We start from the raw sequence: 23,910 nt of genomic DNA on the forward strand, positions 1-23,910 counted from the left end.
TCTTTTCTTCTCGCTTTCCATTACTGTAGTCGGTCTTCCACGTTTCATTCGTACACTCACGTCCTCCATTTTTCTCTCCTGTTTCCAATTTGTATCCCACAATGCCTTGCGCGAACGGGAAAAGCCCACCACATGATGCGTGACGCAATATCTTGAATTGGGTCATGGGGAAGCAGGAAAAAAAAAGTGGAGAATTTAAGGCCACATGGCCCTAAATTCATGAATTGTTCTATTTTTTTTTTTTTTTAACCTTATAAACTTGGAAGTCTGTGATTCGAATTCAGTAGCTTCTGGGCCATGAAACAAAAAAATAATTGGGTGTCCGGGGGCGGGATTCTTTTTATGACCTACATTGGAAAAATCTGAAAGGCTGTCTTCCTTTAATTAATGATAGTCTTTACTGAGGATGCCAATGTCACAGAAGTGATTTACAGAAGGGTCCTCAAAAAATATAAATAAATTATAAACTATAAAACTAATACAAAATTAAATATGAATAACACAAGTTAGTAGAGTGGTTTACATCAACCCATGAAACAAAGTATAACTATGAATAAAAGTGAAGAACACAGGTCCGACAAATCAAGTCAGTATATTAGAGAGCACTGAAAAAAAAATCTACAACTGAAGTACAGTAAGCTAAAAAGGATTAACTTAGATTTCAAGGATTAATGAAAATCACTTCACTAAAATAATATATATATGATTTTTTTTTCAGGAGAGAGACAGAGACTATTTCAGCAAAACATGCTAAAAACTACTTTGCAGAGGCATTTTTTAAACTTTCTTTATGATGTCACTTCCCTCAAGGACTTACGTTTACAAAGTCCTGGTCATGATATTCAAGTCTCTGAATGTTTTTTTCTCCACCATACCTTGAAGAACTTATAAACGAAGAAGCCCCTAAAGAGAACTAGAGCAGACAATAGCAATGATTTGGTGGTTCCTAGTATCAAGAGTTCATTTGGTGGAACAATGCAAGTCTATGCAGGAATACCTTGTATTATGGAATACCTTGCTGAGAGAACTTAAGTCATGTGTAAACATTAACAATTTCTGCTCAAGGTCGTCCCATGTTAACCTAACCTTCATGTCTTTGGACTGTGGGGGAGACTGGAGCACCTAGAGAAAACCCATGCAGACACGGGGAGAACATACAAACTCCACACAGAAAGGCCCCTGTCAGCCACTGGGCTCAAACCCAGAACTTTCTTGCTGTGAGGTGATAGTGCTAACCACTACACCACCGTGCTACACCAAAGGGGGTGCATTGGCCAGGAATCAAACTTGGGTCAACTGCTTGGAAGACAGCTATGCTAACCACTATACCACCAATGCAGCTTATGAGTCAGCTTCTTAGATTCTGACTTGTTTATTGAATTTTAATGATTTTTAAAATTTATTTTTATTCTGTTGTGATGTTAGAATTGAAGTAGAATTATTGTTTGTTTGCATTTTTATTGTAAAGTGCTATAGAGCGTACATACAGTTGTGATCAGAGGTTTACAGACAGTGACATGAATGTCATCTTGGATATGAATGTCATGGCAATATTTGGGCTTTCAGTGATTTCTTTGAACTGTTCTTTTTCTGTGGCAGAATGATTGTACAGCATACATCTTTAATTAAAAAACACTAGAATTTGGTGCACAAGTTTTAATTTTCTTTGGGTTTTCTGAAATCAACAAAGGGTCAAAATTATACATACAGGGTCAAAATTTTACATACCGTAAATCCTCTAATATAGGCCGGGGCCTTTATTTCACTCAAGTGCATCTTGGTCCAGGCCATTATTGGAAGGAGGCCAGAATTAGAGGCAGGCCTCTATTTCTATTTGAGCAAAACAGACTACCAGTGGAATGAATAAAAACGAGATTTTGTGTCTATTTGAACCTATAAAATAGGTTCATTTATTGAAAAAGTACAGTTACCATAATGGTATACAGAACATTATCAACAAATACCGGTAATTCAGACATCCTTTCCAGCAGGGTTGAACTGTAAGGTACGCACTAGCGGTGTAATTCCCCCCCCCCAAAAAAAAAAAACGCTTGCGTGCTGCAGTTTCTATGAAGAGTCGATCTATAGGCTTATACACAAAACAACGATAGAACTTTAACTTGAAATTGAACAATAGCCTTCCATGAACACAGGCTGATATTTGAACAACATATGTGAACTACACACGACAATAAACAATAAACTCTTTATAGCCTCGATTAGAATCTAGTGAACTTGCTCAGCACTACCGCACGCACGACTCTGACACACACTGTAGCGCAACGTGGGGTACATAGACTCGCTGAAAAACTCCTCGGGTATTTTTCTGAGTTTACCGAAAATCAGAGTAGAAGGAGCCACCCACCCTCTGTCTGGTTTGAAGCGGTTCTGTAGGACATTGAGCTTTACAGAGTCCGGTGCACATTTTAAGGCATCTGGTTGAAGTTTACCTATGTCTGATAAATCTGATGTCAGTGATAGCGGGCTGACTCGTGGCTCATTAGTAAAGCTATCTGATGGCTCATTTGTCAGCAAGGTGGAGCAACCATCTACTTCTGATCGTAAGGGACATGGGGAGATGTAGGTGTTCTTATATGAAATTCACTGGATGTATGGCTAGTTTCAAACTCAGAGGTAGATGAAGGCAATTCCCTCAAAGGAACTGAGCTAGCATCCAGCTGCAGCGTACTGCTGCTAGGTTGCGGAGGAGTGGAAGCTGCCGGTGCCGTGTTACTAGCTGATACTGGAGAGGACTGGCAAGCAGATGACACCCCTGGATCACTGCTTTTGGACTTTTTCGTAAAAGTCTGAAACAAGCTCGTTTGTTTCAGGGTTCGTTTACTCATTTTTGACTCGCTTCTCAATAAATTCTCGCACAAGCTCTGACTACTGACGATTGTCTGTCTCCGTTTCTCAAAACTGGAGAGAATCTCAGTGGTGCAAGAAAAGTATATCTGCATTGACCAATGAGCTTTCTTGGTCACGCACACCCCGCCCACTCCTGAAGCACACAAATGCGCCGGCGCACACACGTGTCTCTCTCTCTCTCTCTTTCTCAAATTATGTTGCATTGCCAAAGCATTCAGGTAACAATTATAATTTAAAAAAAAAAATCTCTCTCCCCAAGGTACGCCTAGTGCGTACGGCCATACGCCTGGCGGCGCCACTGATCACAATTGTCTTTCAGATCGGAATGATTGTGTAAGGCCACTATGATCTCAGAAACATCGTTGGTTATAGCCCCGGCCTGTATTAGAGTCCGGCCATTATTTACCTCCTCCGACAGCGAGACCGGCCAATATTAGAGTCCCGGCCAGTAATGGAATACAGGCCAGTATTAGAGGATTTACTGTATGCTCACTTGGATTATTAATTCAGAGGTGCTGAAACTTCCAAAATGTCTCTTATCTTGCCAAGGCCAAGGTCTCTTAACTTCGTGTTAGTGATCATGATTGACTACAGCTGGTAGCTTCTCTGTGCCTTCATAAAAAGGGTTTGTTTACATCACTTTGACCAACACACGGTAAAATGGGAAAGTCAAAGGAGCTCAGTGCAGATCTGAGAAAGAGAATCACAGATATACACAACTCCGGAATGTCTCTTGGAGCCATTTCTAAACAACTGCAAATTCTGAGATCAGTTCAAACGATTGTATCCAAGTTATTGTGAGGTGTAGTCACTTTGCCAAGCCACTTTGCCAAGCCGCTTTGCTTCAAGAAAACCCAAACTGTCACCCTCAGCTGAAAGGAAATTGGTTTGGATGGTCAGGAACAACCTGGGAACCACCATGGCACAGCCCTGCCATGAACTGGAAGCTGATGGATCGCTGTCTACAGTTCAGATCACTATGGACTAAGAGGCTGCTATCCAAGAAATAACCCCCTGCTCCAAAATTGACACCTTCAAGCTCAACTAAAGTTTGAAGTTGACCACACAGACAAAAAATAATGAAATAAATAAAAAATAAATAAGCCTTCTGGAAGAAAGCTGTATGGTCAGATGAGACAAAGATTGAGTTATTTGGCCACAATGACCACCATGTACAGAGGAACACTGTACCAGCTGGTGGTGGTAGGATCATTATGCTCTGGGGCTGTTTTGCTGCCAATGGGACTGGTTCATTGCACAAAGTGGATGGAATAATGAAGGAGGAGGACTACCTCAGAATTCTTCAGCATAAACCATCAGAAACTTGAACACGACTTGGGACTTACAACAGGACAATGAACCGAAACACGCATCAGAGCTGGTTCTGGAGGATTACGCAGGCTAACATGAAGATTAAAACAAGTCCTGACTTCAACCCTATTGAAAATATATGGACTGTGCTTATAAGTTGAGTCCATGCCAAGAAAAAAAAAATAATTGAACTCTACCAATTCTACCATGAAGAGTCATGAAATATCCAACCAGAATTCTGCCAGAAGCCTGTTCATGGTAAACAAAAATGTTTGGTCAAGGTGAATCTTGCAAAGAGACATTTTATCCAAATATTAGGTGTGCTGTATGTACAGTGGGGCAAAAAAGTATTTAGTCAGTCACCAATTGTGCAAGTTCTCCCACTTAAAAAGATGAGAGAGGCCTGTAATTTTCATCATAGGTATACCTCAACTATGAGAGACAAAATGAGAAAAAAAATCCAGAAAATCACATTGTCTGATTTTTAAAGAATTTATTTGCAAATAAGTATTTGGTCAATAACAAAAGTTCATCTCAATACTTTGTTATACAGTGGTGCTTGAAAGTTTGTGAACCCTTTAGACTTTTCTATATTTCTGCATAAATATGACCTAAAACAACATCAGATTTTCACACAAGTCCTAAAAGTAGATAAAGAGAACCCAGTTAAACAAATGAGACAAAAATATTATAGGTGGTCATTTATTTATTGAGGAAAATGATTCAATATTACATATCTGTGAGTGGCAAAAGTATGTGAACCTCTAGGATTAGCAGTTAATTTGAAAGTGAAATTAGAGTCAGGTGTTTTCAATCAATGGGATGACAGTCAGGTGTGAGTGGGCACCCTGTTTTATTTAAAGAACAGGGATCTATCAAAGTCTGATCTTCACAACACATGTTTGTGGAAGTGTATCATGGCACGAACAAAGGAGATTTCTGAGGACCTCAGAAAAAGTGTTGTTGATGCTCATCAGGCTGGAAAAGGTTACAAAACCATCTCAAAAGAGTTTGGACTCCACAAATCCACAGTCAGACAGATTGTGTACAAATGGAGGAAATTCAAGACCATTGTTCCCCTCCCCAGGAGTGGTTGACCAACAAAGATCACTCCAAGAGCAAGGCGTGTAATAGTCGGCAAGGTGACAAAGGACCCCAGGGTAACTTCTAAGCAACTGAAGGCCTCTCTCACATTGGCTAATGTTAATGTTCATGAGTCCACCATCAGGATAACACTGAACAACAGTGGTGTGCATGGCAGGGTTGCAAGGAGAAAGCCACTGCTCCCCCAAAAGAACATTGATGCTCGTCTGCAGTTTGCTAAAGATCATGTGGACAAGCCAGAAGGCTATTGGAAAAATGTTTTGTGGATGGATGAGACCAAAATAGAACTTTTTGGTTTAAATGAGAAGTGTTATGTTTGAAGAAAGGAAAACACTGCATTCCAGCATAAGAACCTTATCCCATATGTCAAACATGGTGGATGTAGTATCATGGGTTGGGCCTGTTTTGCTGCATCTGGGCCAGAACAGCTTGTCATCATTGATGGAACAATAAATTCTGAATTATACCAGCAAATTCTAAAGGAAAATGTCAGGACATCTGTTCATGAACTGAATCTCAAGAGAAGGTGGATCATGAAGCAAGACAACAACCCTAAGCACACAAGTCGTTCTACCAAAGAATAGTTAAAGAAGAATAAAGTTAATGTTTTGGAATGGCCAAGTAAAAGTCCTGACCTTAATCCAATTGAAATGTTGTGGAAGGACCTGAAGCGAGCAGTTCATGTGAGGAAACCCATCAACATCCCAGAGTTGAAGCTGTTCTGTATGGAGGAATGGGCTAAAATTCCTCCAAGCCGGTGTGCAGGACTGATCAACAGTTACCAGAAATGTTTAGTTGCAGTTATTGCTGCACAAGGGGGTCACACCAGATCCTGAAAGCAAAGGTTCACATACTTTTGCCAGTCACAGATATGTAATATTTAATAATTTTCCTCAATAAATAAATGACCAAGTATTATATTTTTGTCTCATTTGTTTAACTAGGTTCTCTTTATCTACTTTTAGGACTTGTGTGAAAATCTGATGATGTTTTAGTTCATATTTATGCAGAAATATAGAAAATTCTAAAGGGTTCACAAACTTTCAAGCACCACTGTATACCCTTTGTTGGCAATGACAGAGGTCAAACATTTTCTGTAAGTCTTCACAAGGTTTTCACACACGTTGTTGGTATTTTGGCCCATTCCTCCATGCAGATCTCCTCTAGAGCAGTGATGTTTTGGGGCTGTCGCTGGGCAACACGGACTTTCAACACCCTCCAAAGATTTTCTATGGGGTTGAGATCTGGAGACTGGCTAGGCCACTCCAGGACCTTGAAATGCTTCTTACGAAGCCACTCCTTCATTGCCCGGGCGGTGTGTTTGGGATCATTGTCATGCTGAAAGACCCAGCCACGTTTCATCTTCAATGCCCTTGCTGATGGAAGGAGGTTTTCACTCAAAATCTCACGATACATGGCCCCATTCATTCTTTCCTTTACACCAGGGGTGTCCAAACTGATCCATAAAGGGCCACGTGGCTGCAGGTTTTCATTCCAGCCATGCAGCAGCACACCTGATTTGGCTTATTCAATCAACTGACACACCCACCCTTTAATCAAGGGTGGGTGTGGCTGCAAGTATTTGACTGTGTGAAGACAGTTCAGTTGATTGAATGAGCCAAGTCAGGTGTGCTGCTGCATGGCTGGAATGAAAACCTGCAGCCACACGGCCCTTTATGGATCAGTTTGGACACCCCTGCTTTACATGGATCAGTCGTCCTGGTCCCTTTGCAGAAAAACAGCCCCAAAGCATGATGTTTCCACCCCCATGCTTCACAGTAGGTATGGTGTTCTTTGGATGTAACTCAGCATTCTTTCTCCTCCAAACACGACAAGTTGAGTTTTTACCAAAAAGTTCTATTTTGGTTTCATCTGACCATATGACATTCTCCCAATCCTCTTCTGGATCATCCAAATGCTCTCTAGCAAACTTCAGATGGGCCTGGACATGTACTGGCTTAAGCAGGGGGACACGTCTGGCACTGCAGGATTTGAGTCCATGGCGGCGTAGTGTGTTACTGATGGTAGCCTTTGTTACTTTGGTCCCAGCTCTCTGCAGGTCATTCACTAGGTCCCGCCGTGTGGTTCTGGGATTTTTGCTCACCATTCTTGTGATTATTTTGACCTCATGGGGTGAGATCTTGCGTGGAGCCCCAGATTGAGGGAGATTATCAGTGGTCTTGTATGTCTTCCATTTTCTAATAATTGCTCCCACAGTTGATTTCTTCACACCAAGCTGCTTACCTATTGCAGATTCAGTCTTCCCAGCCTGGTGCAGGTCTACAATTTTTGTTTCTGGTGTCCTCTGACAGCTCTTTGGTCTTGGCCATAGTGGAGTTTGGAGTGTGACTGTTTGAGGTTGTGGACAGGTGTCTTTTATACTGATAATGAATTCAAGCAGGTGCCATTAATACAGGTAATGAGTGGAGGACAGAGGAGCCTCTTAAAGAAGAAGTTACAGGTCTGTGAGAGCCAGAAATCTTGCTTGTTTGTAGGTGACCAAATACTTATTTTACTGAGGAATTTACCAATTAATTCAATAAAAATCCTACAATGTGATTTCCTGGATTCTTTCCCCCATTCTGTCTCTCATAGTTGAAGTGTACCTATGATGAAAATTACAGGCCCCTCTCATCTTTTTAAGTGGGAGGACTTGCACAATTGGTGGCTGACTAAATACTTTTTTGCCCCACTGTATATTTTTGACCCTGTATATATAATTTTGACCCTGTGTTGATTTCAGAAAACCCAAATAAAATTAAAACTTGTGCATCAAATTCTAGTGTTTTTTTTAATTAAAGATGTATGCTGTACAATCATTCTGCCACAGAAAAAGAACAGTTCAAAGAAATTACTGAAAGCCCAAATATTGCCAAGACTTTCATATCCAAGATGACATTCATGTCACTGTATGTAAACTTTTGACTACAACTGTCTATAGTGTTATGTAAATGTAATAAATTATTAAGTCTAGTTTTACTCCTGACTGCTCTGCCCTCCGGATCGTTCCTGATGCCTCACTTCTGCGTGGAGCTTTCATTACCTGAAAATCACCCACAGATAATCTAAAGATCAGCACAAGATTCCTGATCTGTGGATGTTCTTCCTGGGATAGCCTCAAGAATGTGATTGCTTTGGACAGTTTACACTCCAGTGTCCATCACTGAAGAGCTGATCGTTTCAGACTGATACAATAGACTTAAAACTTTAATGATGCTCATACTCAAGTTTCTCTTGCTCACACTATCCAGCATCACCTGGACGAGGACGAGTTCCCTTTTGACTCATCTCAAGATTTCTTCCTTATGTCTTCTCAGGAAGTTTTTCCTTGCCACTGTCACCTCTGTCTTGCTCGTTAGAGATAAATTAAAAACAAATCCATTTAAATTTTCTATCTGGATTTCCGTAAAGCTGCTTTGTGACAATGTCCATTGTTGAAAGTGGTACATACTATAAACAGAATTGACTTGAATTGAGGTTTGCACACCAAGTGCAATCATATTCACTGAGTAATTAAGAACATGTTCTAATGTGAATTCTCTGAACAACATCTACATCCTATCGTAATAAAAAAGTGTCATCTAATTTTGCTTTATATTTTGAGTTGTTTAATTGCAGTATTATTTTCCTCTCTTTTCTACATATCCTTATTTTTATCCCCCTTCAGAAACTGCTGGCCCTCAACTGTATGCATAGTACAGTATTTTCAAGAAGAAGAAGAAGAAATTGTACCTGGCGACTAAATGAGATTTGCCTTTAGCTCATCTGTCTAGGAAAATGTGCCTCATATGATTAGTTAGACATCCACCAATATCAAAATCTAATGATCATCCTTAAAATGTAACATTAGATCTTTTATTTAAGGTTCTTAGCCTTACATGTACAAACCTGTTTGGAGCAAAGAGTCTGCAGTGACCTGGGGATTGAAGGGGGGATTCAAAATTTACATCAATATTTATACAGGGAAAGTTCTGGATATTCAGAGTTGGGTTACGCACGTTTGTATTACACTCATTCAGTTTATTGTAATGAACACCATGTAGATTATTTTTGAATATACTGGAGGTGTCCAGGCTGGGCAGCACAGTGGCGAGCACTGCCGTCTCACAGCAAGAAGGTTCTGGGGTCGAGCCTTACAGCTGACAAGGGTCTTTCTGTGTGGAGTTTGCATGTTCTCCCCGTGTCTGTGTGGATTTCCTCTGGGTGCTCTGGTTTCCTTCCACAGTCCAAAGACATGCAGATTCAGTAAAATACCCAGCTGCTGGAGTCGTACAAGCCAGTGCATACTTAGTGCTGGTCCCAAGCCTGGATAGACTGGGGAGGGTTGTGTCAAAAAGGGGATTTGGTGTAAAACCTATGCCAAATCACATATACAGAATAGATCTGCTGTGGTGACCCCTAACGGGAATAGACAAAAGAAGAAGTAGTACATGTCCAGATCAGTGGAAACTTTTTTTGGACAGTGACATCATTTTAATGATTCAAAATTAAACAACAATAATAATAATCTAGTGGGAAAGCCATGGCATAAAGGTTAGAGACGCAGCTTTAGGACCAAAAGGTTGCTGGTTTGATTCCCTGGACCAGCAGGAATGGCTGAAGTGCCCTTGAGCAAGGCACCTAACCCCCAACTGCTCCCCAGGCTGCTCTGGGTATGTTGTACATCGCTCTGGATAAGAGCATCTGCTAAATGCCATTGACGTAATGGAAATTAGTAGAAAGTATTATCCTACTACTTTAAAATCCACAGTCCATTACTGTAAAGAAGTTCACAATCCACAGAATTCTAGGTCTCCTTCTTATTTATACATTAAAATTGACCATAATACACACAAGACATAACAAACCACACATCGCACATCAAAGAGGGAGAGATGGCACATGGCTTGTTTACACATTTAACAATGCATTGTCTGAATCAGTGTGTGTCAGGGTCCATGACTGCAGGCGCTCTGTATTCACCAGGTCTAATGGGACTGGGCTTGTTTGTCACACTGCAACTTATCAAAGTCAGGAGACGTCGTCGAAAGCACACGTCTCTTCTCTGCGTTTACATCCAACCTACATAATTACTTTGATCTGATGCACACAAGGCCACTGAACCCTGTGGCTGACAGATAAATGAGAGCAAATGGCTGTGTCTGTTGGATTAGTCGGGTTCCCGTGTTGCATTTCACGAGATACTTTTCATGACCCTAAAGACCATTTTACACCAAGAACATCACGGGTCATGTGCACTGAGGTGTGGCACATTCAGTTCTATTCAGTTCTTTGCTTTCTTGCACTGGTTTAATCAATGCAAATATCTATGTGTATAAATATCTGGGTATATCACACAGTTTGTTCATCTAATAATCACTTCTACACTCATGTGCTGTTAAGATTGCATTCTGTAGTGTTTCTAGCCAGAAACCATGGTGCACTAAAATATCCTTATTTTTATTTGAACTAGCTGCTCTGTGGTCTGCTCACATTCCATCTCAAGGCTGCTTTGATTAATTTTGATTCATGGTGTTTTAGATGCAGCGGCGTTGTTGTCTGGTGTACAAGTGACTTCAGCGGGGCTCCAGATTGAAGAAAATAATTGTAACAAGAATAAACTGACAGTTTTATTCATTATTAAATAAATCAAATGAACTCGTTTATAAATAACACTTGGTATAAATAAATAAATAAATAAATAAATCCAACCCCAATTTTGTGAATGTGTGGTCTTAGGGTTGAGGAATACAATGACATAATAGTGATATTATGATAAACGATGTCACAAAAACTTTCCGGTGATATCACAGGTATCACGATATGTTTATGGAAGTGTTTTGTAACTCATTTTAAATACATCTACAGGCTCTAATTTAACACTCAAAACTTTATGCTGAATCTTTAAAATGATGAAAATGTCAAGGAATTTCAATCATTGGAACTATCAATTATTCTTATTATAAATCATTAATGAATGTAAATGTAATATTAGAAAATAATATGTAAAATATTATATATGAGTTACTTAATATTAGAATATTTTATTACTATCACTAAGCAATATTTATTATGTATTACTGAAACTTTATCACGGAAATGTATTTTTTAAAGCTTTAGTTTGAAGTAATTTGTAACAGTTATTCCATGAAATCGAGTTGTACATGAGCTGATAGTCGACGAGGCACATAGCAACGAGTCGGCTATAAGCCATGCACGACAAGATTGAGTGGAATAACTGTTTTATTCTATCCACATTCACTGGATTTTGAGAAACAGAGCATTTTTATTTTTAACAAATTCTATAAACAAAACGTCCGACAAAATTGTTTCCGTTTAGAATGTAAACAAACTGGCGAAATGAGTCGCAATTTGTGAAAAATGCTATAATAATAATTCTTGAAAAATATAAAAAGATTAGCCTGGCTAACGCGACTTCAAAGCTCTCCGAGCTATTGGTCTGGCCAAGATATTAAGCCCAACCGTTTCCCAGAGCCCGTGGTTGACCCGCCTCCCTGAAATGCCTCAGTTTGCTACTGGTCGAAGCCAGAAAAGGCTGTGACGAAGCTTAAACCAATCACATCACTCTTTCCTCTGACGTATGTGATGCGACGGGGCTAACTGGTAGATTAAACTCTTACCGAAGCCAGTCGGGAGCAAGGCGAAAACGTCCTTCCTTTCAATAAATACCTCCAGGGCTGCTCTTTGCTCCGTTTTCAATGAGAACTTCCCGTTGAATGCTTTCAATTCAGCATCTATGCGTAATAGATGCGGAAGCGTGAATGAAGCGCTTCCGGCATAGATTCTGTAAACAATCTATGGCTTCCGGTCGCAGTTCTACTACGTCAGTGCCTTGAACACACCTCTACCCAGGGCTGTTGGAGATACTCAAAGTTGATTGGTTCCCAATTTTTCGGGAGCTTGGAAGAGCTGTAGATAGCTTGCCTGGCCAGACTAAGCTCGCAACAGGCCCTCGTGTTGCGTCACGCTTAGGATGGGCGGGCCCAGGCTATAAAAAGATACGTTCTTACAATCAAATGCTTTTATTCCATATTTTGTTGCTTTTTTGTATTTTGGAGGGTTTTGTTTTCGAGTAGAGTTTTTATTTCGTCCTCGGTTGGTTCAGCAACATGCTGCGCCATTTTCTTCTTCTTTAGGGTTTTTGGTGGTTGGCAAACCAACTTAAAGGTGCATTACTGCCTCTGACTGGGATCGAGTGTGGAACAGGAGATATTGGGAGGGTAACATTCTTTTAGCTATTTCTGTTTCTTTTAAATACTTGATACCAAAGTGATACATCTGACAATCTGCTCCGCCATTTTGTTTTTCTCTACTCATGGTATATGAGCTGATATCCTAGTTGTAGAGTAGCTAATCAGAGCGCGCGATTGCTCATATCCAGTGAATGTGGATAGAATAAATTGTGATACACATCACGTATTTGAGAAATGTCTTATATATTTTTGTCATATATCTGATATATACAGTATCTGTTGTATTGCCCAGCTGTCGTCTAGACCAGTGTTTCCCAATCACTGGGCCGCGGCCCATTACTGGGCTGCAAAGCGCCATCTAGTGAGCTGCGAATTTTTTTTTCAAGTTGAAGTTAATTTTTTACTCATAGTAGGGTACAATTGCTGGGTTGCATCCGACGTCACATCTGCCTCATTGAGCTACGGTCACACTACAGCTCGCTATGCTTTGCGATGGGTTATTGATGAAAATGAGGCATTTTGGTGGCGATATACACGTGAGCTAAAAGTTGTGGTCACACAGTAGATGACTTGACTGTCACACCTTTGGGAGCTTGAGTCTGGCGCACATACCGTATACGGAATCAGCACGCAGAGATGTGGAAGCTGTTTTCACAGAAGCTTTGCAAAGTATTATCATTATCACAGTCACGTTTGCTTCTAGCCATGCTTATAACACTGTTTAAATACTCTGCTTTATGATTCTGCTTTCTATTTTGCTTTTGTAAATATCACGCCTGCTAATAAACACTCTTCCTGCACTTAGATCTGTCTCCCGCCGTCTATCTTGTAGTGTCCTGATCACCAGCTCTTTAACCCAGTCGCATATAAAAAGTTGTTCTCCTCCATGCTCTTACAGGTTTTCATCTGTGTGTCCGTGTAGAACGATGTCTGCAGCACCAGGTAGTTTGAGATGTCGGGGAACTCAACGGATGGATCATTTTCCAATTCACAGGAAAAGTCCTTTTTTGTTAACGTGTATGGATCTACAGTGCCTTGCAAAAGTATTCATCCCCATTGGTGTTTGTCTTGTTTTGTTGCATTACAAGCTGGAATTAAAATGGATTTTTTGGGGATTAGCACCATTTGATTTACACAACATGCCTACCACTTTAAAGGTGCACATTGTTTTTTTTATTGTGACACAAACAATAATTAAGATGAAAAAAACAGCTATCTGGAGTGTGTATCGAGCCACTTTTTGCTACAATAACAGCCGCAAGTCTCTTGGGGTATGTGCCTATTAGCTTAGCACATCTAGCCACTGGGATGTTTGCCCATTCCTCAAGGCAAAACTGCTCCAACTCCTTCAAGTTAGATGGGTTGCGTTGGTGTACAGCAAACTTCAAGTTATGCCACAGATTCTCAATTGGATTGAGGTCTGGGCTTTGATTAGGTCATTCCAAGACATTTAAATATTTCCCTTTAAACCACTCCAGTGTAGCTTTAGCAGTATGTTTAGGATCATTGTCCTGCTACACCATGAACCTTCGTCCCAGTCTCAAACAGGTTTCCTCCAGAATTGTCCTGTATTTAGTGCCATCCATCTTTCCTTCAGTCCTGACCAGCTTTCCTGTCCCTGCAGATGAAAAACATCCTCACAGCATGATGCTGCCACCACCATGCTTCATTGTAGGGATGGTGTTCTCAGGGTGTTGGATTTGCACCAAGTCAAGTCAAGTTTATTTGTATAGCACTTTTAACAATAAACATTGTCGCAAAGCAGCTTTACAGAATTTGAATGACTTAAAACATTTGAATGACTTTGGCCATCATGACATTTCCCATGGTATTTCCCATGATGGCCAAAAAGTTCAATTTTTGCCTCATTTGACGAGAGAATCTTCTTCCATGTGTTTGGGGAGTCTGCCACATGCTGTTGGGCAAAGTCCAAAAGTGTTTTTTAAGCAATGAGTTTTTTCTGACTACTCTTCCATAAAGCCCCACTCTGTGGAGTGTATGGCTTAAAGTGGTCCTATGGACAGATACTCCCATCTCCACTGTGGATCTTTGCAGCTCCCTCAGCGTTATCGTTTGTTGCATCTCCGATTAATGCCCTCCTTGCCCGGTCTGTGAGTTTTGGTGGGCGGCCTTCTCTTGTCAGGTTTGTAGTGGTGACACATTCTTTCCATTTTGCTATAATGGATTTAACGGTGCTCCCTGAGATATTCAAAGCTTGGGATATTTTTATAACCCAACCCTGATCTATACTTCTCCACAACTTTGTCTCTGACCTGTTTGGAGGCTCCTTGGTGTTCATGTCGCTTGCTAAGTAGTGTTGCAGAGTCAGGGTCCTTCCAAAACAGGTTGATTTATACAGACATCATGTGACAGGTCATGTGACACTTTGATTGCACACAGGTGGATCTTAATTAATTGATTATGTGACTTATGAAGTGAATTGGTTGGACCAGCTCTTATTCAGGGGTTTCATATGAAAGGGGGTGAATACTTATACACACTCCAGATTTCTTTTTTTTTCCATTTTAATTATTGCTTGTGTCACAATAAAACAACAAGTGCACCTTTAAAGTGATAGGCATGTTGTGTAAATCAAATGGTGCTAACCCTCCAAAAATCCATTTTAATTCCAGCCTGTAATGCAACAAAACAGGACAAACACCAAAGGGGATGAATACTTTTGCACTGTAATCCCATTGAGTGGTTTCTATATCCACTTCTTTTGAGTGTACTTCTTGGTTTTAATAACTTGCTTGTTTGCTAAACACAAACATAGCAATAAAGTTCTTGTGTTAATGGACCAGACTCCACTTTTGGATCATTAATCCCTTTTGGCTGAGAATGTCCTTCATGCATGGTTTTATGCTGGCTTCCGGTACATCCGTATAGTTTTAAATACAAGACCTACAATTAAAAACAGTTTGTTTTTATTGCATTTATATAATTCCTGGGCTCCCATCTATAACAAGGAGTGATGTTACAGTACATCCCTTTCATACACTTTACAATAGAGTATTAGATTGTAATAGAATAGATGAGCCAAAATAATTGGGGATGCTTTTTAATGGGCCCCGACTCCTTACAAGTATGAATAGGTGGGCCTCAAAGCAGAAAAAGTTGAGAACCTCTGGTCTAGACCACTGCATTTAAAACACAAGTGCTGTCCAAACGCATCAAGTGATAGAAAAACCAGACTGAACTTTCTTCGCTGTCAAATACAATATAACGGAACATAAAAGCAGCAAGCTGCAGTGCAAAAGTCTGAGTCGTGTTTATTCCACAAAGTAATTTCACATTTAAACAGAAAGAAAAATTATAAATTAGAAACATGATGGAAAGAAGTCGAAATAACTGTAAAATGGTTGAAAGATGTTTTTAGAAATTATGGCGTTCAAGTGTTCAGAAGCTAAAATCTGATTTCCTTTCACTTGGTTTTCCGGAGTGATGAGTAAATTGCTGTTTGATCATCTGACCCGTCTTACTGGAACAAACCAAACCTAACCAAACCAAACCAAAGAATCCTAAAATCGCGTCTGCAGAATTTTTTTGAAACCCACAAAATCCTTCCTTCAGTTGCGTGTCAAACTTTATTTGTGCCTGTTCGAATTAGCATTCTGTACACAGTAAAATATTTGTGGGGTTGTTCTGAGTGTGCGGTCTGCTCCTTCTGTAGGTGGCCGGGCTGCAGTTTATTCAACACAATGAGCTGACGCTTACAGCCCTGACACGCCTACGTCTGGAACATCAGCCTACTTCCTCAGCTCTAACACTCCAAGCGCCGAGAGGAAACGCAGATACAGCTTTAATGAGGGCCGTGACCTCTCTGAGAGTAAAGAGAGAGCTGTAACATCTGGACACAGGAATGCCTGTGGTGAGATTGTCATTTTTGTGTTCCTTGGCTAGCAGGTTGAATTGATGCGTGAGAAGGCCTGCTTACCTCGCAGCCAGAAGCTGCAGCAGCTCTTTGCGGTGCTTGACTCGTAATGTGTTGGTCTTGTACTTGGGATTTTCTGCCAGCTCGTTTAGGTTCAGGACCTGCACGTGGACAGAAAGGAGAGCCGAGGGAAAAATCCAACAACGTCCAAAGTCACCAGAGAAATCCACGTCACCAAAAGTGCACTGCAAAAAACTGAAAACTGAATTTGAGGAGAAAATTACTTAATACGAGTGAAATTATCTTGCTGCATGGACAGATCATTTTACTTGACAAAACATCTTGGAATAAGTTGGTTACAATCTAGAACTAGTTTTAATAATCTCAGAGTTGGCGTCTTGTATTCTTCTAATTGGAAACGCTGGATCGTTTCAACTATATTCAAGATATTCTAACGTGTTAAGATATCATTTTCGCAGTGTAGAAGAATACAAGACACCAACTCTGAGAGTATTAAAACTAGTTCTAGATTGTAACCAACTTATTCCAAGATGTTTTGTCAGGTAAAATTATCTGTCCATGCAGTAAGATATTTTCACTCGTATTAAAGGAACAGTCCACCGTACTTCCATAATGAAATATGCTCTTATCTGAATTGAGACAAGCTGCTCCGTACCTCTCTGAGCTTTGCGCGACCTCCCAGTCAGTCAGACGCAGTCAGACGCGCTGTCACTCCTGTTAGCAATGTAGCTAGGCTCAGTATGGCCAATGGTATTTTTTGGGGCTGTAGTTAGATGCGACCAAACTCTTCCACGTTTTTCCTGTTTACATAGGTTTATATGACCAGTGATATGAAACAAGTTCAGTTACACAAATTGAAACGTAGCGATTTTCTATGCTATGGAAAGTCCGCACTATAATGACAGGCGTACTAACACCTTCTGCGCGCTTTGGCAGCGTATTGATATCTGAGCTCCGTATCAATGCGCTGCCGAAGCGCGCAGAAGGTGTTAGTACGCCTGTCATTATAGTGCGGACTTTCCATAGCATAGAAAATCGCTATGTTTCAATTTGTGTAACTGAACTTGTTTCATGTCACTGGTCATATAAACCTATGTAAACAGGAAAAACGCGGAAGAGTTTGGTCGCATCTAACTACAGCCCCAAAAAATACCATTGGCCATACTGAGCCTAGCTACATTGCTAACAGGAGTGACAGCGCGTCTGACTGCGTCTGACTGACTGGGAGGTCGCGCAAAGCTCGGAGAGGTACGGAGCAGCTCGTCTCAATTCAGATAAGAGCATATTTCATTATGGAAGTACGGTGGACTGTTCCTTTAAGGAATTTTCTCCTCAAATTCAGTTTTCTTCTTTTTTTTTTCCAGCGTGGATTTGTTGTATTTTAAGCTTTGATTGGACAAATGGAGCAAATCATGCTTACTATGAAGAAATTAGAAAGATGAGAGGATCCTCCTTACTTTGCACACTTTAACAAACTGATGATCGTTCCCTGCAGCCACAACAATATATCCGTCTCTTGTTTTGAAGCCCTGAACCAATTTAAAAAAAAAAAAAGAAGAGAGAAATGGCAAAAATGGCTTAAAAACTAATGAAATGAAATGTTTCAACATTAAAAACAAATACTATAAACAGCAGTAAACCATAATAAATGAAACAAAGGCAATGTTTAGTGTGAGACGACCCTTTGCTTTAAAAAAAAAAAAAATAGTAGTCTCAGGTCCAATGAGTGCAATTTTATGCGGAAATGAGCTGTAGGTTTTACTGAGCATCTTACAGAACCAGCCCCAGTTCTTCTGGACACTTTGACTGTCACACTCGCATCTTCATTTTGCACCAAAACCCAGCAGCCTTCATTATGTTTTCTTTTTTTAATCTGAAAAGTGGCCTCTTTAACAGTTATTCCACAAAATCGAGTCGTACATGAGCTGACAGCTGATGAGGCGCGTAGCACCGAGTTGGCTATAAGTCATGTACGATGAGATTGAGTGGAATCACTGTTTTATTCTATCCACATTCACTGGATTTTGAGAAACAGAGCATTTTTATTTTTTGCAAATTCGATAAATAAAAACTTCATACAAAATGTCAGACAAAATCATTGCCTTCTTGTGTATAACTCCTGCAATTTTCCTGTTTTTCACAAGTCCTGTACAAAGTCATCAAGGACATCATTCGCTTCTGAAAATGCTGGGTCAGCAGCTATTGTAAAGGCTTCGCTATTAGACGGACTTCTTAAAAACGTATTGATGGCTGCATGAATTGACTTCAGTGGTTTTTTTTTGTGTAGAAAGTGTCGTCTTGCTGTTGTGCCAAGGTCCAGAATAGCTTTAGACATTTATTTAATTCTTCCTTGGACATACAGTTCTGTAATTTTCAAACTTCTTTGAGCTTTTGAACCAGTCTAAAAAAATTCAACAAATTTGAATGCTTAAAGATGAAAAATGTAAACAAACCTATGAAATGACGGGAGCAATTTGTGAAAAATCTGATGATAATAATTCTTGAAAAACAAACAAACAAAAAAAGAAACATTATTACCATTAAATACTTCCATTCCATATTTTGTTGCTTTGTTTTGTTTTTGTATTTTTTTTTTTTTTGGGGGGGGGGGGTTGTTTTCGAGTAGTTTTTATTTCATCCTCGGTTGGTTCAGTAACACGCTCCGCCATTTTGTTTTTCTCTACTCATGGTATATGAGCTGATAGCCTAGTAGTAGAGTAGCCAATCAGACCGTGTGATATGTAAAAGGCTGCTCAGATACAAACTTTTTTTTTTCCCTGTAACATTTAATTTTGTGCTGGAAAACGAACGTTTGGACTCTGAAATGTTTTTGTACCGACTCGATAATGTAAAAGTCATAAAATAGAAATCTATGACAAAGTTTGTATGAAAAAAAAAAGGTGCCTAAGACTTTTGCACAGTAGTGTATATTAAGCATTGCATACAGTACATACAGTAATCCCACTTAAAGTTGTTACATTTTTAATTTCCTCTCATATCCCTATATATAGGGTAAGATAAGACAAGCGTTCTTCAAGAAGTTCTTAAGAGTCCTTAGTTTCATAACAGGGTTCGAGCTTGCAACCCTTTCCCCTTTTCTTCCCCCAAGAGTCCAGTGCTACCAAGTGTGTTATCCAAAATTGGCCATGATTTAACTTCACTACTGTATGTCTTGCCAAGCAGAAATCAGGCAGATCCTCTACAGTCTTGGCTTGGATCGAAGCTTTTTTTTTTTTAAACCTTGGCATCTAAAGCCAGTTTGTTCCATGTCTCATCATTTTCAACCTCAAATAGGCCCATTAGGGGTCTGTACGTGATTTTATGGCAGGTAATTGAAGCCGAAATTGAATAAAAGTCTCCTAAAATTGCCTGATTTCAATCAAATCATTTTTGAACTACATCTTGGTGTCGAAATATCTTGTGGTTGAATGACAGATCAGAAAATGTGTGCTTGCTTCCAGAGGCACACGGATGGAAATCAGTTTTTAAAGTTTAACATAACAGGAATTAGAGAGTATGAATTTTGTTTGTTTGTTTGTTTTCACAATGTAAAATGGCAGATTATTTGATTTTCCACTCCAAATTCATTAAACTTTCTCCTCTAACTGCCTCCCGGAAAGGTCCCAATGTCGTTTGGGAATGTGGCTGAATGTAGGTATACAACTTGACTGTTTAGAGGAGATGCGCTCAAGCTTGTGATCCATTTCCAGGCTGGGATGAGCAGTCACAGAGGCAAGCGTAAACAACAAACTAAAATCAAGGTGAATCAAACAAAAACGCCGCCCACGAGGGGTCTACTGAAGCACCGATGCCAGAGCAAGCCGCGTGGGAACTAGCCTGAAGGCGAGACCTAACCATCATGGAACACCATCAAACATAATTACTCCTCCTGTCATCAGATCGGCTCGAGTGATTTTCCTATCTTGGGACAAATTTTGCTAAACAAAACAAAACAAAAAAAAAACAGTCTCACTAAGCATGTCCTCTTTAGATTCAACACTCCAAACCTTCATTCTTCTAAGTCAAGATGTTACAAATAATTCTGGAATGTCATGGAAAATCTTGTCGCCTTAAAAGTGCAGTTTATTATTGAGTCACCTATCTTAACCATATCATTTTGTCTACATTATAAAGCAGTTATCGAAGGTGAATGAATGAACTTCAAAAGACAGAAAATGAAGACGCTGGTGAGGAAGTGACTGTTTAGAGCTTCTGTAAAGTAAGTAATAACAGGAACTAACTTGTTTCATTTACGTTCTGCATCATTAAATATAACCCCGTCAGACACAAGGAAAAATGCTATGGAACTTCATGTGTACAACTGTACCGATTATGTCCGAAGCCGATAACTATAAACAGATTAAATAAAATAAAACAAGTATGACGTTCAAAAAGTCAGGAACCATTTAGAAACTATAACTACATACAGGACTGTACAAAAGTCTAAGGCACATGTAAAGAAATGTGTTTGACCAAAAATGGCTTAAAAATAATGAAATGAAATGAAATGTTTCAACATTAATAAAATACTATAAACAGTAATCAGTAAGCCATAATAAATGAAACAGTCAATATTTGGTGTGAGACGACCCTTTGCTTAAAAAAAAAAATAGCAGTCTCAGGTCCAATGAGTGCAGTTTGATAAGGAAATGAGCTGTAGGTTTTACTGAGCATTTTACAGAACCAGCCACAGTTCTTCTGGACACTTTGACTGTCACACTCGCTTCTTCATTTTGCCCCCAAACCCAGTAGCCTTCATTAATTTGCGCTAGCAGTGCCTGCACAAATTGTTACTCTCACTCAGGATCTTTGTACTTTATTATTATTATTATTATCCGAACGTTTTTTCAGACGCTATTTCTCCCTCAGTTTTCAACCAATCATCACCAAATTTCGCATGAAGAATACCTCTGGACTAAATTAAGTTGCTATGACTTTTGGTGCTGATCTGGATCACTGATCCAGAATGATCCATGAAAAACGGGCTTTTTTTCCTTATTAAGCATCATTCTCTAACTCTTACCGGTCCGGATCTATAGAGTATGGTGACCAGACGTCCCAGACGTCCCAGTTTGCAAATTACTGTGACTTTTGTCACCATCTCTATCTAGTTATGTTTTCTTTTTTAATCTGAAAAGTGCTTTCTTATGTAATATGCTGCTCAGATACAACCTTTTTTTTTTCCGTAACATTTAATTTTGTGGGTGGCACGGTGGTGTAGTGGTTAGCGCTGTCGCCTCACAGCAAGAAGGTCCGGGTTCGAGCCCTGTGGTCGGTGAGGGCCTTTCTGTGCGGAATTTGCATGTTGTCCGTGTGGGTTTCTTCCAGGTGCTCTGGTTTACCCCACAGTCCAAAGACATGCAGGTTAGGTTAACTGGTGACTCTAAATTGACCGTAGGTGTGAATGTGAGTGTGAATGGTTGTCTGTGTCTATGTGTCAGCCCTGTGATGACCTGGCGACTTGTCCAGGGTGTACCCCGCCTTTCGCCCGTAGTCAGCTGGGATAGGCTCCAGCTTGCCTGCGACCCTGTAGTACAGGATAAAGCGGCTAGAGATAATGAGATTAGATTTAATTTTGTGCTGGAAAACAAACGTTTGGAACTCTGAAATGTTTTTGTACTGACTCGATAATGTAGAAATCATAAAGTAAAAATCTATAACAAAGTTTGCATGAAAAAAAACAGGGTGCCTCAGAATTTTGCATCGTACTGTATACTTCATTTTGTATTTATTATCATTCTTATACAGCATGTTCAACCTTGCGTATACGTTTTTTTTTTCTCAGCTTCTGTTTCTTTTCCTTTTTTTGTGGATTGTGTTCATCATATTTAGATCGACACATTTGTGCAGCGTATTCCCAGTGAGTCCTGATTTTTTCGACACCCTGTATAATTGTTTTCTCGTTAACATGGGGAAGCTGTGGTCTAATGGTTAGAGAAGCCACTTTGTGACCAAAAGGTTGCTGGTTTGATTCCCTAGAACAGTAGGAAAAGCTGAAGTGCCCTTGAGCAAGGCACCTATCCGCCCCCCAACTACTCCGCAGGCTGCTCTGGGTTCTGGATAAGTGTGTCTGCTAAATGCCATTAATGTAAATATTTTAGTGCTGCTGTTTTACAATAGGAATTAATCACTTTGGGTCATGCTGTTAATGGAAAATAATCAACTTGTGGCTGGTGATATGATTGCAACTCCACCTTTGTGTCAGGAAACATCACACCAGCCTGTCGTTAATCGGCTTTATTTGGACTTGTGAGCAAATCCTGGATGTTTAAGGAGTTAAAAAACAAAAACCTGATTTAACCCTTTGATGCAAAACATATGCACACCCCTTCTAATGCACAACATGGGTCAAAAATGACCCACATTCATTTTCCAAGTTATTTCATGCTGACTGAGTTTTTCTTTGCTCTATCTTTTGAAATCAATTTATTTTATAATTGAATATTCAAAGTATTCTTTAAATATCTTGTTTTTAATTACCACAAATCATTAATTTAATTTTTTCTTTCCTACTTTATGAACAAAAATACTTTTTATATTACTACACATGGGTCATCCAAGTGTGATTTAAAATTAAATGTCTTAATACTATAATAATAATTTGTTTCAAGTAATTAGTTTAGCAGTGAATGGGGCCAGTTATTTATTAATTAACTATGTAGTTAGCTAAGCCAACTACAATAAAATTAGCTAACTAAAGTAGAATATGTCAACAGCTCGGTAGCTAATAGTAATTACTTGTAACTTTCTGACAAGTAATCTACTCACTCTCAAGGTAACCTAAACATAATCCATTTTTTTCTAAGGTAATGTTAGAACAATTGAAAAACATTACTTCCATGTATTAGATGGGCAAAGGGCGCTGTGCTGAGCTGTGAAATGTCCGACACAAGCACAATTCACAGTTCCCACCAAACGCTGTAGTAAATGCATGCGGGTCGTTTCTGACCCATGTGTGTAAACTTGATGTAGAATTACAAAAGCTGTGCTTGTTCATAACTTAAGAAAGGAAAAATACAAATGATGATTTGTGCTAAACAAAAACAAGATATTTACTGCATATTTGGAAAAGTAAATGACAAAATGAATTTATTTCAAAAGTATATCATAGAAACACTCAGCCATACATGAAATAACCTGGAAAATGAATGCAGGTCATTTTTGACCCATGTTGTGCATTAGAAGGGTAGTGATACAAAAAGGGTTTTTATTCAAAAAGTAAGAAAGGAAAAAAAATAAAATAAGGATGTATGATGATCAAAAACAAGTTAATTGAGGAATACCTTGAATACTGAATGATGGAATTAATTTATTGCAAAGATATAGAAGATAAAAACTCAGCCGGGTCACTTTTGACCCATGTTTTGCATCAAAGGGTTAATAGCGACAGTGCTAGAGTGCCAAACACCAAAATGTTCTCGACTCCAGCTTTCTTGCCATACTTTGTCTCACTATGTCGTGTGTGTGTGTTATAGCTACTACAGGCTGTAAAATGTGAATAAGGAACAGTGCACACTCCTGAGTGAGCCACACAACATT

At 39.5% G+C, this 23,910-nt stretch overlaps 1 protein-coding gene across 3 annotated transcripts in view; it reads right to left on the reverse strand.

Moving 5' to 3' along the window:
• sugct (succinyl-CoA:glutarate-CoA transferase) overlaps positions 1-23,910 on the reverse strand; it is a 370,194-nt gene that overhangs the window by 193,054 nt on the left and 153,230 nt on the right. For 2 of the 3 annotated variants that reach the window (XM_060922510.1, XM_060922512.1), the window contains exons 10-11: positions 17,829-17,900; positions 16,414-16,511 (exon numbers count right to left, since the gene is read on the reverse strand). In XM_060922510.1, coding sequence (XP_060778493.1) covers positions 16,414-16,511; positions 17,829-17,900 — 170 coding nt within the window. The remainder of the gene's footprint in view (positions 1-16,413; positions 16,512-17,828; positions 17,901-23,910) is intronic. The other variant, XM_060922511.1, reaches the window with a different exon arrangement.

This window comes from Neoarius graeffei, chromosome 5 (assembly GCF_027579695.1).
Source record: "Neoarius graeffei isolate fNeoGra1 chromosome 5, fNeoGra1.pri, whole genome shotgun sequence".
Taxonomy (NCBI): domain Eukaryota; kingdom Metazoa; phylum Chordata; class Actinopteri; order Siluriformes; family Ariidae; genus Neoarius; species Neoarius graeffei.